The sequence below is a fragment of the Somniosus microcephalus genome, chromosome 11 (genome assembly GCF_052327205.1).
Source record: "Somniosus microcephalus isolate GS21.2 chromosome 11, FLI_Smic_1.0, whole genome shotgun sequence".
Classification (NCBI taxonomy): Eukaryota; Metazoa; Chordata; class Chondrichthyes; order Squaliformes; family Somniosidae; genus Somniosus; species Somniosus microcephalus.
Genome location: NC_140997.1, coordinates 235,348,018 through 235,366,181, shown reverse-complemented (window position 1 = coordinate 235,366,181; position 18,164 = coordinate 235,348,018). Strand labels below are relative to the sequence as shown.

The window sequence follows — 18,164 nt, the reverse complement described above, 5'->3', positions numbered from 1 at the left end:
CAATGACCCTCCCTTCATCATAAGGTCAGAAATGGGGATGTTCGCTGATGACTGCACAGTGTTCAGCACCATTCACAACTCCTCAGATAATGAAGCAGTCCATGCCCGCATGCAACAAGACCTGGACAACATTCAGGCTTATGCTGATAAGTGGCAGGTAACATTCGCGCCACACAAGGGCCAGGCAATGACTATCTCCAACAAGCGAGAGTCTAACCACCGCCCCTTGACATTCAACGGCATTACCATCGCCGAATCCCCCACCATCAACATCCTGGGGGTCACCATTGACCAGAAACTTAGCTGGACCAGCCACATAAATACTGTGGCAGCAAGAGCAGGTCAGAGGCTGGGTATTTTGTGGCGAGTGTCTCACCTCCTGACTCCCCAAAGCCTTTCCACCATCTACAAGGCACAAGTCAGGAGTGTGATGGAATACTCTCCACTTGCCTGGGTGAGTGCAGCTCCAACAACACTCAAGAAGCTCGATACCATGCAGGACAAAGCAGCCCGCTTGATTGGCACCCCATCCACCACCTTAAACATTCCCTCCCTCCACCACCGGCGTACCGTGGCTGCAGTGTGTACCATCGACAAGATGCACTGCAACAACTCACCAAGGCTTCTTCAGCAGCATCTCCCAAACCCGCGACCTCTTCCACCTAGAAGGACAAGGGCAGCAGGCGCATGGGAACACCACCACCTCCAAGTTCCCCTCCAAGTCACACACCATCCTGACTTGGAAATATATCGCTGTTCCTTCATCGTCGCTGGGTCAAAATCCTGGAACTCACTCCCTACCCGCGCTGTGGGAGCACCTTCACCACACGGACTGCAGCGGTTCAAGAAGGCGGCTCACCACCACCTTCTCGAGGGGTAACTAGGGATGGGCAATAAATGCCGGCCTTGCCAGCGACGCCCACATCCTGTGAATTAATTTTAAAAAACTTGAACAGGCTGGGGCTCTTTTCTCTAGAAGAGAGAAGGCTGAGAGGTGACCTGATCGAGGTCTTTAAGATTATGAAGGGGTTTGATAGGATAGACGTAGAGAAGATGTTTCCACTTGTGGGGGAGACCAGAACTAGGGGCCAGAAATATAAGAGAGTCACTGATAAATCCACTGGGGAATTCAGGAGAAACTTCTTTACCCAGAGAGTGGTGAGAATGTGGAACTCGCTACCACAGGGAGTGGTTGAGGCGAAGAGCAGAGATACATTTAAGGGGAAGCTGGATAAACACGAGGGAGAAAGGAACAGAAGGGTATGGTGATGGGGTGAGATGAAGAGGGTGGGAGGAGGCTGGTGTGGAGCAGAAACACCGGCACAGAGCAGAGGGGTCGAATGGCCTGTTTCTGTGCTGTAGATTCTATTTACCACACGAGGGGGCGGCGTTTACCTACTTGTGCCGAGGGAGCAGCGCGCCCGTTAGAAAGAGCCACTTTCGGTCTGTGACTGAGGAGCTGCTTTGCCTCGAATAACCTCTGTGACGTTTCCTCCATCAGCCGCAGAAGGTGTGAAGGACGGTACCCGTGTGTTCAAGTACACCCGCTGGCGCATGAAAGGGAAGGCGATCGCAGAGGTGGTGAGCGAGTACTCGAGCCTCGGAGCGGAGCTGAACGTGCTGCCTTTCTGCTCCCAGTTCATTCCCATGGAAGTGATTGACTTCCCCAAGCATGGGTCCATCATCTACCATCCATCGCTGCTGCCCAGGCACCGGGGAGCCTCCGCTATCAACTGGTAAGGGCAACCTGGAAAATTAGGAGAATGAACCTTTATAAATCACTGGGGAGGCCCCAGCTGGAATATTGTGTCCAATTCTGGGCCCCGCACTTTAGGAAGGATGTCAGGGCCTTGGAGAGGGTGCGGAGGAGATTTACTGGAATGGTTCCAGGGATGAGGGACTTCAGTGATGTGGAGAGACTGGAGAAGCTGGGGTTGTTCTCCTTAGAGCAGAGAAGGTTAAGGGGAGATTTAATCGAGGTGTTCAAAATCAAGAGGGGTTTTAATGGAGTAAATAAGGAGAAACTGTTTCCAGTGGCAGGAGGGTCGGTAACCAGAGGACACAGAGTGAAGATAATCGGCAAAAGAACCAGAGGGGAGATGAGGAGAATTTCAATACTCAGCGAGTTGTTGTGATCTGGAATGCACTGCCTGAAAGGGCGGTGGAAGCAGATTCAATAGTAACTTTCAAAAGGGAATTGGATAAATACTTTGTGGTAAACCACTGTTTGTATTCCACTGTGTACATGCCTGGACATGCCTCGGCTGACTCCTCCCACAAGTCCTAGTATAAAGGTGACTGCTCCCCAGCCCTTTGTATTCTGGACCGGTCGACCACTCGAGGCAGACCTTCATTCTTTTGTTAATAAAAGCCTTTAGTTACTCTCTTAACTCTCAGTCTTTTATGAGTAATTGATAGCGCATCAATTTTATTAACAAAATTTTTATCATGGAGAAGATCCTCACACCAGCATGCCTGGACTTAGATCATCGGGAGGCGGACTCATCCACCAAGTTTACTCACTGGCTTAAGTGTTTCGAAAAATTCCTGACCGCCTCCGCAGCAATCAAATCGGACGAGGACAAACTGGATGTCCTGACCTCCAAAGTGAACCACCGAGTGTACTCGGTCATCCAAGACGCGACCTCGTACGCGGACGCTATCAAGCTCCTCAAGGACCAGTACACGCGCCCAGTGAACGAAGTGTACGCCAGGCACCTTCTGGGGAGTCGTAAACAACAACCTGGGGAATCGACCGAGGAATACCTTCAGGCACTGTCTGTGCTTGGCCGGGCCTGTGGTTGTAAGGATGTAAAGGCCGCCGTGTACACAGAGGAACTTATCCGGGACGCTTTTGTAGCGGGCCACAGATCCAATTACACCCGACAGCGACTGTTGGAGCAGAGTGACCTCGACCTCAACAAGGCCTCTGAACTCGCACTATCATTGGATGCAGCCTACCGGGGCATGGATGCCTACCCCTCTGCACCGTGGACGCCGCGGGGAATGACAGCCTGGGACACGGTAGGACCGCCTCATAGCGCCGTGCCACCCCAGCCACACCCCAGCAACGGCCCAACTACCGCAGCAGTGTCCCAAGGCCAGACAGCAGTGCCCCAAGGCCAGAAATGCTACTTCTGTGGCCAGGCAAAACACCCCAGAGCGCGCTGCCCGGCGAAAAACGCGATCTGCTCGGGCTGCGGGAAGAAGGGACACTACGCTAGCGTCTGCAGGGCCAAAGCCACCCCGAACCCCAGCAGCGCCGCGTGTGGGCCATGCGGGCCGCCATCTTGGGCCTCCCCGGCCATGTACGAACCACCGGTACAGCAGCCATTTTGGACGCCTCCAGCCACATGGGGATCATGGACGCCGCCATCTTGGACGACAGCCGGAACGCAGCAGGCCCCCAACACCGCCTCATCTGATACCCGCAGCGACACACCGACCCCTACGCTGGCATCCGTTACACTGGACCAAGCGAGACCGCACCAGCTGGCCAGTTCCACAATGGACATTAAGGTAAATGGTCACGATACAATCTGCCTTTTTGACTCTGGGAGCACGGAGAGCTTCATCCACCCCGACACGGTGCGGCGTTGCTCTCTCCCAGTCCTGCCTGCGCCCAGCGGATTTCTATGGCCTCCGAGTCCCAGTCGGCGGACATCGGCGGCTACTGCGTGGTGACACTCGTAGTAGACAGGACTGTGTACGATCATTTTAAACTTCTGGTCCTGCCCGACCTCTGCGCTGCCGTCCTGCTGGGGTTAGATTTTCAGTGCCACCTTAAAAGTGTTACGATGGCGTACGGTGGACCCCTACCCCCACTCACAGTCCGCAGCCAGCAGCTTCCAAATTGCCCGCCGCGCACCAGGTGCAACCTCTCCACACTCAGAGTCACCCCCCCCCCACTGTTTGCTAACCTCACCCCCGACTGTAAGCCCATCGCCACAAAGAGCAGGCGATACAGTGCCGGGGACAGGGTTTTCATTAAAACCGAAGTGGAGCGGCTCCTGAAGGAAGGGATTATTGAGGGCAGCACCAGCCCCTGGCGAGCCCAGGTTGTGGTCGTTAAGACTGGCGAGAAGCAGCGCCTGGTCATCGACTACAGCCAGACAATAAATCGCTACACCCTGCTGGACGCCTACCCACTCCCCCGCATAGCTGATATGGTCAACCAGATCGCGCAGTACCGCGTCTTCTCGACCATTGACCTGAAATCAGCGTACCACCAGCTCCCTATCCGCCCTGAGGACCGCCAGTATACTGCCTTTGAGGCAAACGGCCGCCTCTATCACTTCCTTAGGGTTCCCTTTGGCGTCACCAACGGGGTCTCCGTCTTCCAAAGGGAGATGGACCGGATGGTATTGCAGGCCACTTTCCCATATCTGGACAATGTGACCATCTGCGGCCGTGACTTGCAGGACCATGACGCAAACCTCGAAAAATTCCTCTGCACCGCCCAACTCCTGAACCTGACATATAACAAGGAGAAGTGCATATTCCGCACAAACCGCCTCGCCATCCTTGGCTGTGTTGTGGAACACGGAGTCATCGGCCCCGACCCCGACCGGATGCGTCCCCTTATGGAACTCCCACTGCCCCACTGCCTCAAGGCCCTGAAGAGGTGCCTAGGGTTTTTCTCCTATTACGCCCAGTGGGTCCCCTACTATGCGGACAAGGCCCGTCCGCTGATCAAGTCCACCTCTTTTCCCTTGACGGCAGAGGCCCGCTTAGCCTTCCACCGTATCAAGGAGGACATTGCCAAAGCCACCATGCACGCAGTGGACGAATCCATCCCCTTCCAGGTGGAAAGCGACGCGTCCGACTTTGCCCTGGCCGCTACCCTCAATCAGGCGGGGAGACCCGTGGCCTTCTTTTCACGAACCCTCCAAGGCCCGGAGACCAGACACTCCGCTGTTGAGAAGGAGGCCCAGGCGATTGTGGAGGCTGTGCGTCATTGGAGGCACTACCCGGCCGGAAAACGATTTACCCTGCTCACTGACCAGCGTTCAGTTGCTTTCATGTTTAACAACAAGCAGAGGGGCAAAATCAAAAATGACAAGATCTTGAGGTGGAGAATCGAACTTTCCACCTACAATTACGAGATCTTGTACCGGCCCGGGAAGCTCAATGAACCCTCGGATGCGCTATCGCGTGGCACCTGCGCCAGCGCGCAGATCGATAGACTGCGGGCCCTCCACAATGACCTCTGCCACCCGGGGGTCACCAGGTTCTTCCACTTCATCAAGGCCCGCAACCTGCCTTACTCTATTGAGGAGGTCAGGACCATGACCAGGAACTGCCAAGTCTGCGCTGAGCGCAAACCGCACTTTTATAGACCAGACAGGGCCCACCTGATAAAAGCCACTCGCCCCTTCGAGCGCCTGAGCGTTGATTTTAAAGGGCCTCTCCCCTCCTCCGACCGCAATGTGTACTTCCTCAATATTATTGATGAGTACTCCTGTTTCCCGTTCGCCATCCCCTGCCCGGACATGACCAGTGCCACGGTCATTAAATGTCTGAACGACCTCTTCACCCTGTTCGGTTTCCCCAGCTATATCCATAGCGACCGGGGCTCATCATTTATGAGCGACGAACTCCGTCAGTACCTGCTAACTAGGGGTATTGCCACAAGCAGGACCACCAGTTACAACCCCCGGGGGAACGGACAGGTGGAAAGAGAAAATGCGACAGTTTGGAAGGCCGCCCTGCTAGCCTTAAAGTCTAGGGCCTAGAAATTGGGTTTTGGCTTAGCCAGGGCTTTAGCGCCGGAAATTAGTGCCGGCGCTAAGTCCCCTGCGCGCGCCAAAAATTCAGTGGCGCCGCGCCCAAACGGCTGCCGGCGCTACTGAAGGGTCTTAGCGCCTGGAAAAGGGCGCTAACTGCCGTTTCACGCCGCAATTCCGGCGCTGCGGCACCCGATGCGGTGCGGCAGGCTGGGGAAGTGCAGGCCTCCTCCTTCCGTTAAGGAGGAGCTGCCTGCACCCGGCCGCGGCCCGCGCAAATCTGCTTAAAAATGAGCCTGGCACCTCGGACAAGTGCCGGGCTTGCATCTGTTCCGGGGGGGGTGGGGAGAGAAGTCCGGGGAGGGAGCTGCGGGCAGGCGGCCAGCGGGAAAGCGGCCAGCCGCCGCGGGGCCTTTAATGCGCCGGCGCTAACTGCAGTAAGGCACCTCTGACAAAACGCTGGTTGCGGCTGCCACGGGCGAGGCGGCCGCAACTCAATTTCGGAGTTCGGGTGGGTTACCACGGCAACCGGGACGCTGCGCACACCGATGACGTCATCGGTGCCGGCGCAGCGCTACCGGAGCAACGCCGATTTAGGGCCCCAGGGAATTTCACTACTGGCCATAACTCCGGCGCAAGGCCCTCTAGCGCCTCAAATGAGGCGCTAAGGCTACTGAATTTTCAGCCGTAGGGGCCTTCCAACCTCCCGCTGGCAGGATGTGCTCCCCGATGCGCTCCACTCTATTCGGTCACTGCTCTGCACTGCCACTAACGCCACCCCTCATGAGAAAATGTTTGTCTTCCCAAGGAAGTCCACATCGGGGACATCGCTACCGCCATGGCTGACGTCCCCAGGGCCGGTCCTACTGAGAAGACACGTGAGGACCCATAAAATGGACCCCCTGGTCGAGAGGGTCGACCTCCTCCACGCCAACCCCCAGTATGCTTACATTGCATACCCGGACGGGCGGGAGGACACAGTCTCCATAAGAGACCTTGCACCCTCGGGGGCCGCAGTAACCCACTACTCACTACCACCCCCCCCACGACCTGATATCCAGCCCCAGCAGACGGCAGGCCTGGGCCCCGCGACCCGCTCGACATCTACGAGGACGACACGCCTGTGCCACAGCCTACGCAGGACTCGACGCCGGAAGCTCCACTACCCCTGCCGTTGCCACGCCGATCACAGCGGCAGACAAGACCTCCGGAGAGACTCCAATACACTAACTTCTAATACACTTCACCCCGCCGGACTCAATTTTAAACAAGGGGTGAATGTGGTAAACCACTGTTTGTATTCCACTGTGTACATGCCTGGACATGCCTCGGCTGACTCCTCCCACAAGTCCTAGTATAAAGGTGACTGCTCCCCAGCCCTTTGTATTCTGGACCGGTCGACCACTCGAGGCAGACCTTCATTCTTTTGTTAATAAAAGCCTTTAGTTACTCTCTTAACTCTCAGTCTTTTATGAGTAATTGATAACGCATCATACTTAACATCATACAACACAGAAGAAAGCCATTCGGCCCATCCTGCCTGTGCCGGCTCTTTGAACGAGCTCTCCAATTAGCCCCACTCCCCCGGCTCTTTCCCCAGAGCCCTGAAAATGTTCCGTTTCATGTATATGAAACACACACACTGACACTGACACACACACTGACACTGACACACTGACACTGACACACACACTGACACTGACACACACACTGACACACACACTGACACACACACTGACACACACACTGACACTGACACACACACTGACACACACACTGACACTGACACTGACACACACACACTGACACACACACTGACACTGACACACTGACACTGACACACACACACTGACACTGACACACACACACTGACACTGACACACACACTGACACTGACACACACACTGACACACACACTGACACTGACACTGACACACACACTGACACTGACACACACACTGACACTGACACACACACTGACACACACACTGACACTGACACTGACACACACACTGACACTGACACTGACACTGACACACACACTGACACTGACACACACACTGACACACACACTGACACACACACTGACACTGACACACACACTGACACACACACTGACACACACACTGACACTGACACACACACTGACACACACACTGACACTGACACACACACTGACACACACACTGACACTGACACTGACACACACACACTGACACTGACACACACACACTGACACTGACACACACACTGACACTGACACACACACTGACACTGACACTGACACACACACTGACACTGACACTGACACTGACACACACACTGACACTGACACACACACTGACACACACACTGGCACACACACTGACACTGACACTGACACTGACACACACACTTACACTGACGCACACACTGACACACACACTGACACACACACTGACACTGACACACACACACACCGACACACACACTGACACTGACACACACACACTGACACACACACACTGACACACACACACACACTGACACACACACACTGACACACACACTGACACTGACACACACACACTGACACTGACACACACACTGACACACACACTGACACTGACACTGACACACACACTGACACACACACTGACACTGACACACACACACACACACTGACACTGACACACACACTTACACTGACACACACACTGATACACACACTGACACTGACACACACACTGACACTGACACACACACTGACACACACACTGACACACACACACACTGACACTGACACACACACACTGACACACACACACTGACACACACACACACAGACACACACACTGACACACACACACTGACACACACACTGACACTGACACACACACTGACACACACACTGATACACACACACACTGACACACACACTTACACTGACACACACACTGATACACACACTGACACTGACACACACACTGACACTGACACACACACACTGACACACACACACTGACACACACACTGACACTGACACACACACACTGACACTGACACACACACTGACACACACACTGACACTGACACTGACACACACACTGACACACACACTGACACTGACACACACACACACACACTGACACTGACACACACACTTACACTGACACACACACTGATACACACACTGACACTGACACACACACTGACACTGACACACACACTGACACACACACACACTGACACACACACTGACACTGACACACACACACTGACACACACACACTGACACACACACACACAGACACACACACTGACACACACACACTGACACACACACTGACACTGACACACACACTGACACACACACTGATACACACACACACTGACACACACACTTACACTGACACACACACTGATACACACACTGACACTGACACACACACACACTGACACACACACTTACACTGACACACACACTGACACACACACACAGACACACACACTGACACACACACACTGACACACACACACACTGACACTGACACACACACTGACACACACACTGACACTGACACACACACTGACACTGACACACACACTGACACACACACTGACACTGACACACACACTGACACACACACTGACACTGACACACACACTGATACACACACACTGACACTGACACACACACTGACACACACACTGACACTGACACACACACTGACACTGACACACACCCGACATACACTCAATAGCGATCAGGAGTGGGAGCTCTGGAAGATTTTATCTCTCTGGAACCCACAGGCACAAACTGGATTGTAGCGTCCCCTACTGTCACAGACAGGGCATCAGACTGGGGACTTTCCTCATCTGTAGAATTACACCTGGTAAATAAACACAGTTTGTTACAATGTCTATGTTGGTGTTTATTGCAAGGGGGTTGGAGTATAAGAGTGAGGAAGTCTTGCTCCAATTGTACAGGGCCTTGGTGAGACCACACCTGGAGTACTGGGCACAGTTTTGGTCTCCTTATCTAAGGAAGGATATACTTGGTTTAGCGGGAGGGCAACGAAGGTTCACGAGATTGATTCCTGGGATGAGAGGGCTGTCCTATGAGGAGAGATTGTGTAGAATGGGCCGATACTCTCTGGAGTTTAGAAGAATGAGAGGTGATCTCATTGAAACATACAAGATTCTGAGGGGGATTGACAGGGTAGATGCTGAGAGGTTGTTTCCCCCTGGCTGGAGAGTCTAGAACCAGGGGTCACAGTCTCAGGATAAGGGGTCGGCCATTGAGGACTGAGATGAGGAATTTCTTCACTCAGAGGGCGGTGAATCTTTGGAATTCTCTGCCCCAGAGGGCTGTGGAGGCTCAGTCGTTGAGTATATTCAAGGCTGAGATCGATAGATTTTTGGACTCTCGGGGAATCGAGGGATATGGAGATCGGGCGGGAAAGTGGAGTTGAGGTCGATGATCAGCCATGATCTTATTGAATGACGGAGCAGGCTCGAGGGGCCGAATGGCCGACTCCAGCTCCTATTCCTTATGTTCTTATGTCTGATTTACTTGATTTTTCCCAGGACTCTGATGCACGGAGATAAGAAAGGAGGGTTCAGTATTTTCTGGGCCGATGATGGATTGGACACGGGTCCCATTCTCATTCAGAAGGAGTGTGAGGTCTTTCCCGATGATACCATTAACACCATATACAAGAGATTCCTCTTCCCCGAAGGAATCAAAGGCATGGTAAGGATCATGTGATGCACTGAGTCACACGGTGCAGCCCCTTTCCACAATGTTAGGTCAATATTATCCAAGTTATAGAGAGAGACTGAGACATACTGAGAGAGACGGACAGAGAAACAGATTGAGATATTTAGATATACTGAGAGATTGAGGTCAACTGGAATGTAGGAAACGTGGCACTAATTGGTGCACAGCAAGCTCCCACAAACAACAATGTGATCATGACCAGATAATCTGGTTTAGTGATGTTGATTGAGGGATAAATATTGGCCCCAGGACTCCGGGAGAACTCCCCCTGCTCTTCTTCGAACAGAGGCCATGGGACCTTTTACGTCCACCTGAGAGGGAAGATGGGGCCTCGGTTTAATGACTCGTCCGAAAGACGGCACCTCCGACAGTGCAGCACTCCCTCAGTACTGCCTCTCCCACAGTGCAGTGCTCCCTCAGTACTGCCCCTCCTAGAGTGCAGCGCTCCCTCAGTACTGCCCCTCCAACAGAGCAGCGCTCCCTCCGTACTGTCCCTCCTAGAGCGCAGCGCTCCCTCAGTACTGCCCCTCCAACAGTGCAGCGCTCCCTCAGTACTGCCCCTCCTAGAGTGCAGCGCTCCCTCAGTACTGCCCCTCCGACAGTGCAGCGCTCCCTCAGTACTGCCCCTCCGACAGTGCAGCGCTCCCTCAGTACTGCCCCTCCTAGAGTGCAGCGCTCCCTCAGTACTACCCCTCCAACAGTGCAGCGCTCCCTCAGTACTGTCCCTCCTAGAGCGCAGCGCTCCCTCAGTACTGCCCCTCCGACAGTGCGGCACTCCCTCAGTACTGCCCCTCCAACAGTGCAGTGCTCCCTCAGAACTGCCCCTCTGACAGTGCGGAGCTCCCTCAGTACTGCCCCTCCGACAGTGCAGTGCTCCCTCAGAACTGCCCCTCCGACAGTGCGGCGCTCCCTCAGTACTGCCACTCCGACAGTGCGGAGCTCCCTCAGAACTGCCCCTCTGACAGTGCGGAGCTCCCTCAGTACTGCCCCTCCGACAGTGCGGAGCTCCCTCAGAACTGCCCCTCTGACAGTGCGGAGCTCCCTCAGAACTGCCCCTCTGACAGTGCGGAGCTCCCTCAGTACAGCAATGGATTAGAGTGTCAGCCTGGATTATGAGCTCAAGTCTCTGGAGTGGGACTTGAACACGACCTTATGATTCAGAGGCGAGAGAGAGAGAGCGACCCACTGAGCCACAGCTGACACCTCGGGTTGACACTGGCTGTCCTGAGACAGAGGGGATCAGGAGTAGTCAGATAGCTGTCATGGACAATGTGTTTGACCTGTTTGCAGGTAGAATCTGTGGGGCTCATCGCCGCTGGGAATGCCCCAAGAATCACACAGTCAACAGAAGGAGTCACTTACGAGGGAATACAGAAGAAAGAAAATGCGAAGGTATGGATTCCTTTTTAGTTAAGGTTCAATTATGATATTTTCCCTTTTATGCTTTTTTTTGGAATAAATGTGTTAGTGCTGACATCACCAGGAAAAACTGGCTGGGAGTAGTTACTGAGTGACAGTGTGAGGGAGCTGGATTAACATCAGTAGAGATACAGTCAGTAACACAGGGCACTGGGGGAGAGGGGTTACTGAGTGACAGTGTGAGGGAGCTGGATTAACATCAGTAGAGATACAGTCAGTAACACAGGGCACTGGGGGAGAGGGGTTACTGAGTGACAGTGTGAGGGAGCTGGATTAACATCAGTAGAGATACAGTCAGTAACACAGGGCGCTGGGGGGAAGAGGGGTTACTGAGTGACAGTGTGAAGGAGCTGGATTAACATCAGTAGAGATACAGTCAGTAACACAGGTCGCTGGGGGAGAGGGGTTACTGAGTGACAGTGTGAGGGAGCTGGATTAACATCAGTAGAGATACAGTCAGTAACACAGGGCACTGGGGGAGAGGGGTTACTGAGTGACAGTGTGAGGGAGCTGGATTAACATCAGTAGAGATACAGTCAGTAACACAGGGCGCTGGGGGGAGAGGGGTTACTGAGTGACAGTGTGAAGGAGCTGGATTAACATCAGTCGAGATACAGTCAGTAACACAGGGTGCTGGGGGAGAGGGGTTACTGAGTGACAGTGTGAGGGAGCTGGATTAACATCAGTAGAGAGACAGTCAGTAACACAGGGCGCTGGGGGAGAGGGGTTACTGAGTGACAGTGTGAGGGAGCTGGATTAATATCAGTAGAGATACAGTCAGTGTCACAGGGCACTGGGGGAGAGGAGTTACTGAGTGACAGTGTGAGAGAGCTGGATTAACATCAGTAGAGATACAGTCAGTAACACAGGGTGCTGGGGGAGAGGGGTTACTGAGTGACAGTGTGAGAGAGCTGGATTAACAACAATAGAGATACAGTCAGTGTCACAGGGCACTGGGGGAGAGGGGTTACCGAGTGACAGTGTGAGGGAGCTGGATTAACATCAGTAGCGATACAGTCAGTAACACAGGGCGCTGGGGGAGAGGGGTTACTGAGTGACAGTGTGAGGGAGCTGGATTAACAACAATAGAGATACAGTCAGTGACACAGAGCGCTGGGGGAGAGGGGTTACTGAGTGACAGTGTGAGGGAGCTGGATTAACTTCAGTAGAGATAGAGCCAGTAACACAGGTCGCTGGGGGAGAGGGGTTACTGAGTGACAGTGTGAGGGAGCTGGATTAACATCAGTAGAGATATAGTCAGTAACACGGCGCTGGGGGAGAGGGGTTACTGAGTGACAGTGTGAGGGAGCTGGATTAACATCAGCAGAGATACAGTCAGTAACACAGGGTGCTGGGGGAGAGGGGTTACTGAGTGACAGTGTGAGGGAGCTGGATTAACATCAGTACAGATACAGTCTGTAACACAGGGGGCTGGGGGAGAGGGGTTACTGAGTGACAGTGTGAGAGAGCTGGATTAACATCAGTGGAGATACAGTCAGTAACACAGGGCGCTGGGGGAGAGGGGTTACTGAGTGACAGTGTGAGGGAGCTGAATTAACATCAGTAGAGATACAGTCAGTAACACAGGGCGCTGGGGGAGAGGGGTTACTGGGTGACAGTGTGAGGGAGCTGGATTAACATCAGTAGAGATACAGTCAGTAACACAGGGCGCTGGGGGAGAGGGGTTACTGAGTGACAGTGTGAGGGAGCTGGATTAACATCAGTGGAGATACAGTCAGTAACACAGGGCACTGGGGGAGAGGGGTTACTGAGTGACAGTGTGAGGGAGCTGGATTAACATCAGTGGAGATACAGTCAGTAACACAGGGTGCTGGGGGAGAGGGGTTACTGAGTGACAGTGTGAGGGAGCTGGATTAACATCAGTGGAGATACAGTCAGTAACACAGGGTGCTGGGGGAGAGGGGTTACTGAGTGACAGTGTGAGGGAGCTGGATTAACATCAGTACAGATACAGTCTGTAACACAGGGGGCTGGGGGAGAGGGGTTACTGAGTGACAGTGTGAGAGAGCTGGATTAACATCAGTGGAGATACAGTCAGTAACACAGGGCGCTGGGGGAGAGGGGTTACTGAGTGACAGTGTGAGGGAGCTGAATTAACATCATTAGAGATACAGTCAGTAACACAGGGCGCTGGGGGAGAGGGGTTACTGGGTGACAGTGTGAGGGAGCTGGATTAACATCAGTAGAGATACAGTCAGTAACACAGGGCGCTGGGGGAGAGGGGTTACTGAGTGACAGTGTGAGGGAGCTGGATTAACATCAGTGGAGATACAGTCAGTAACACAGGGCACTGGGGGGAGAGGGGTTACTGAGTGACAGTGTGAGGGAGCTGGATTAACATCAGTAGAGATACAGTCAGTAACACAGGGCGCTGGGGGAGAGGGGTTACTGAGTGACAGTGTGAGGGAGCTGGATTAACATCAGTAGAGATACAGTCAGTGACACAGGGCACTGGGGGAGAGGGGTTACTGAGTGACAGTGTGTGGGAGTTGGATTAACATCAGTAGAGATACAGTCAGTGACACAGGGCACTGGGGGAGAGGGGTTACTGAGTGACAGTGTGAGGGAGCTGGATTAACATCAGTAGAGATACAGTCAGTGACACAGGGCGCTGGGGGAGAGGGGTTACTGAGTGAGAGTGTGAGGGAGCTGGATTAACATCAGTAGAGATACAGTCAGTGACACAGGGCGCTGGGGGAGAGGGGCTACTGAGTGACAGTGTGAGGGAGCTGGATCAACATCAGTAGAGATACAGTCAGTAACCCAGGGCGCTGGGGGAGAGGGGTTACTGAGTGGCAGTGTGAGGGAGCTGGATTAACATCAGTAGATATACAGTCAGTAACACAGGGCGCTGGGGGAGAGGGGTTACTGAGTGACAGTGTGAGGGAGCTGGATTAACATCAGTGGAGATACAGTCAGTAACACAGGGCACTGGCGGAGAGGGGTTACTGAGTGACAGTGTGAAGGAGCTGGATTAACATCAGTGGAGATACAGTCAGTGACACAGGGTGCTGGGGGAGAGGGGTTACTGAGTGACAGTGTGAGGGAGCTGGATTAACATCAGTACAGATACAGTCTGTAACACAGGGGGCTGGGGGAGAGGGGTTACTGAGTGACAGTGTGAGAGAGCTGGATTAACATCAGTGGAGATACAGTCAGTAACACAGGGCGCTGGGGGAGAGGGGTTACTGAGTGACAGTGTGAGGGAGCTGAATTAACATCAGTAGAGATACAGTCAGTAACACAGGGCGCTGGGGGAGAGGGGTTACTGGGTGACAGTGTGAGGGAGCTGGATTAACATCGGTAGAGATACAGTCAGTAACACAGGGCGCTGGGGGAGAGGGGTTACTGAGTGACAGTGTGAGGGAGCTGGATTAACATCAGTGGAGATACAGTCAGTAACACAGGGCACTGGGGGAGAGGGGTTACTGAGTGACAGTGTGAGGGAGCTCGGTTAACATCAGTAGAGATACAGTCAGTGACACAGGGCGCTGGGGGAGAGGGGTTACTGAGTGAGAGTGTGAGGGAGCTGGATTAACATCAGTAGAGATACAGTCAGTGACACAGGGCGCTGGGGGAGAGGGGCTACTGAGTGACAGTGTGAGGGAGCTGGATTAACATCAGTAGAGATACAGTCAGTGACACAGGGCGCTGGGGGAGAGGGGTTACTGAGTGGCAGTGTGAGGGAGCTGGATTAACATCAGTAGAGATACAGTCAGTAACACAGGGCGCTGGGGGAGAGGGGTTACTGATTGACAGTATGGGGGAGCTGGATTAACATCAGTAGAGATACAGTCAGTGACAAAGGGCGCTGGGGGAGAGGGGATACTGAGTGACAGTCTGAGGGAGCTGGATTAACATCAGTAGAGATACAGTCAGTAAAACAGGGCGCTGGGGGAGAGGGCTTATTGAGTGACATTGTGAGGGAGCTGGATTAACATCAGTAGAGATACCGTCAGTAACACAGGGCGCTGGGGGAGAGGGGTTACTGAGTGACAGTGTGCGGGAGCTGGATTAACATCAGTACAGATACAGTCAGTAACACAGGGCGCTGGGGGAGAGGGGTTACTGAGTGACAGTGTGAGAGAGCTGGATTAACATCAGTAGAGATACAGTCAGTAACACAGGGCGCTGGGGGGAGAGGGTTACTGAGTGACAGTGTGTGGGAGTTGGATTAACATCAGTAGAGATACAGTCAGTGACGCAGGGTGCTGGGGGGAGAGGGGTTACTGAGTGACAGTGTGAGGGAGCTGGATTAGCATCCGTAGAGATACAGTCAGTGACACAGGGCACTGGGGGAGAGGGGTTACTGAGTGACAGTGTGAGGGAGCTGGATTAATATCAGTAGAGATACAGTCAGTAACACAGAGCGCTGGGGGAGAGGGGTTACTGAGTGACAGTGTGAGGGAGCTGGATTAACATCAGTAGAGATACCGTCAGTGACACAGGGTGCTGGGGGGAGAGGGGTTACTGAGTGACAGTGTGAGGGAGCTGGATTAACATCAGTACAGATACAGTCAATAACACAGGGTGCTGGGGGAGAGGGGTTACTGAGTGACAGTGTGAGAGAGCTGGATTAACATCAGTAGAGATACAGTCAGTAACACAGGGCGCTGGGGGGAGAGGGTTACTGAGTGACAGTGTGTGGGAGTTGGATTAACATCAGTAGAGATACAGTCAGTGACGCAGGGTGCTGGGGGGAGAGGGGTTACTGAGTGACAGTGTGAGGGAGCTCGATTAGCATCCGTAGAGATACAGTCAGTGACACAGGGCACTGGGGGAGAGGGGTTACTGAGTGACAGTGTGAGGGAGCTGGATTAATATCAGTAGAGATACAGTCAGTAACACAGAGCGCTGGGGGAGAGGGGTTACTGAGTGACAGTGTGAGGGAGCTGGATTAACATCAGTAGAGATACAGTCAGTGACACAGAGCACTGGGGGAGAGGGGTTACTGAGTGACAGTGTGAGGGAGCTGGATTAACATCAGTAGAGATACCGTCAGTGACACAGGGTGCTGGGGGGAGAGGGGTTACTGAGTGACAGTGTGAGGGAGCTGGATGAGCATCAGTACAGATACAGTCAATAACACAGGGTGCTGGGGGAGAGGGGTTACTGAGTGAGAGTGTGAGGGAGCTGGATTAACATCAGTAGAGATACAGTCAGTGACGCAGGGCGCTGGGGGAGAGGAGTTAGTGAGTGACAGTGTGAGGGAGCTGGATTAACATCAGTAGAAATACAGTCAGTAACACAGGGCGCTGGGGGAGAGGGGTTACTGAGTGACAGTGTGAGGGAGCTGAATTAACATCAGTAGAGATACAGTCAGTAACACAGGGCGCTGGGGGAGAGGGGTTACTGGGTGACTGTGAGGGAACTGGATTAACATCAGTAGAGATACAGTCAGTAACACAGGGCGCTGGGGGAGAGGGGTTACTGAGTGACAGTGTGAGGGAGCTGGATTAACATCAGTAGAGATACAGTCAGTAACAAAGGGCGCTGGGGGAGAGGGGTTACTGAGTGGCAGTGCGAGGGAGTTGGATGAACATCAGTAGAGATACAGTCAGTGACACAGGGCACTGGGGGAGAGGGGTTACTGAGTGAGAGTGTGAGGGAGCTGGATTAACATCAGTAGAGATACAGCCAGTGACACAGGGCGCTGGGGGAGAGGAGTTACTGAGTGACAGTGTGGGGGAGCTGGATTAACATCAGTAGATATACAGTCAGTGACAAAGGGCGCTGGGGGAGAGGGGTTACTGAGTGACAGTGTGAGGGAGCTGGATTAACATCAGTAGAGATACAGCCAGTAAAACAGGGCGCTGGGGGAGAGGGGTTACTGAGTGACAGTGTGAGGGAGCTGGATTAACATCAGTAGAGATACAGTCAGTGACACAGGGTGCTGGGGGAGAGGGGTTACTGAGTGACAGTGTGAGGGAGCTGGATTAACATCAGTACAGATACAGTCTGTAACACAGGGGGCTGGGGGAGAGGGGTTACTGAGTGACAGTGTGAGAGAGCTGGATTAACATCAGTGGAGATACAGTCAGTAACACAGGGCGCTGGGGGAGAGGGGTTACTGAGTGACAGTGTGAGGGAGCTGAATTAACATCAGTAGAGATACAGTCAGTAACACAGGGCGCTGGGGGAGAGGGGTTACTGGGTGACAGTGTGAGGGAGCTGGATTAACATCGGTAGAGATACAGTCAGTAACACAGGGCGCTGGGGGAGAGGGGTTACTGAGT

General features: G+C 53.5%; 1 protein-coding gene across 2 annotated transcripts in view; it reads left to right on the top strand.

Moving 5' to 3' along the window:
• aldh1l1 (aldehyde dehydrogenase 1 family, member L1) overlaps positions 1-18,164 on the top strand; it is a 154,468-nt gene that overhangs the window by 18,143 nt on the left and 118,161 nt on the right. For both annotated transcript variants that reach the window (XM_086002160.1, XM_086002161.1), the window contains 3 exons: positions 1,502-1,736; positions 10,296-10,461; positions 11,779-11,880. In XM_086002160.1, coding sequence (XP_085858286.1) covers positions 1,502-1,736; positions 10,296-10,461; positions 11,779-11,880 — 503 coding nt within the window. The remainder of the gene's footprint in view (positions 1-1,501; positions 1,737-10,295; positions 10,462-11,778; positions 11,881-18,164) is intronic.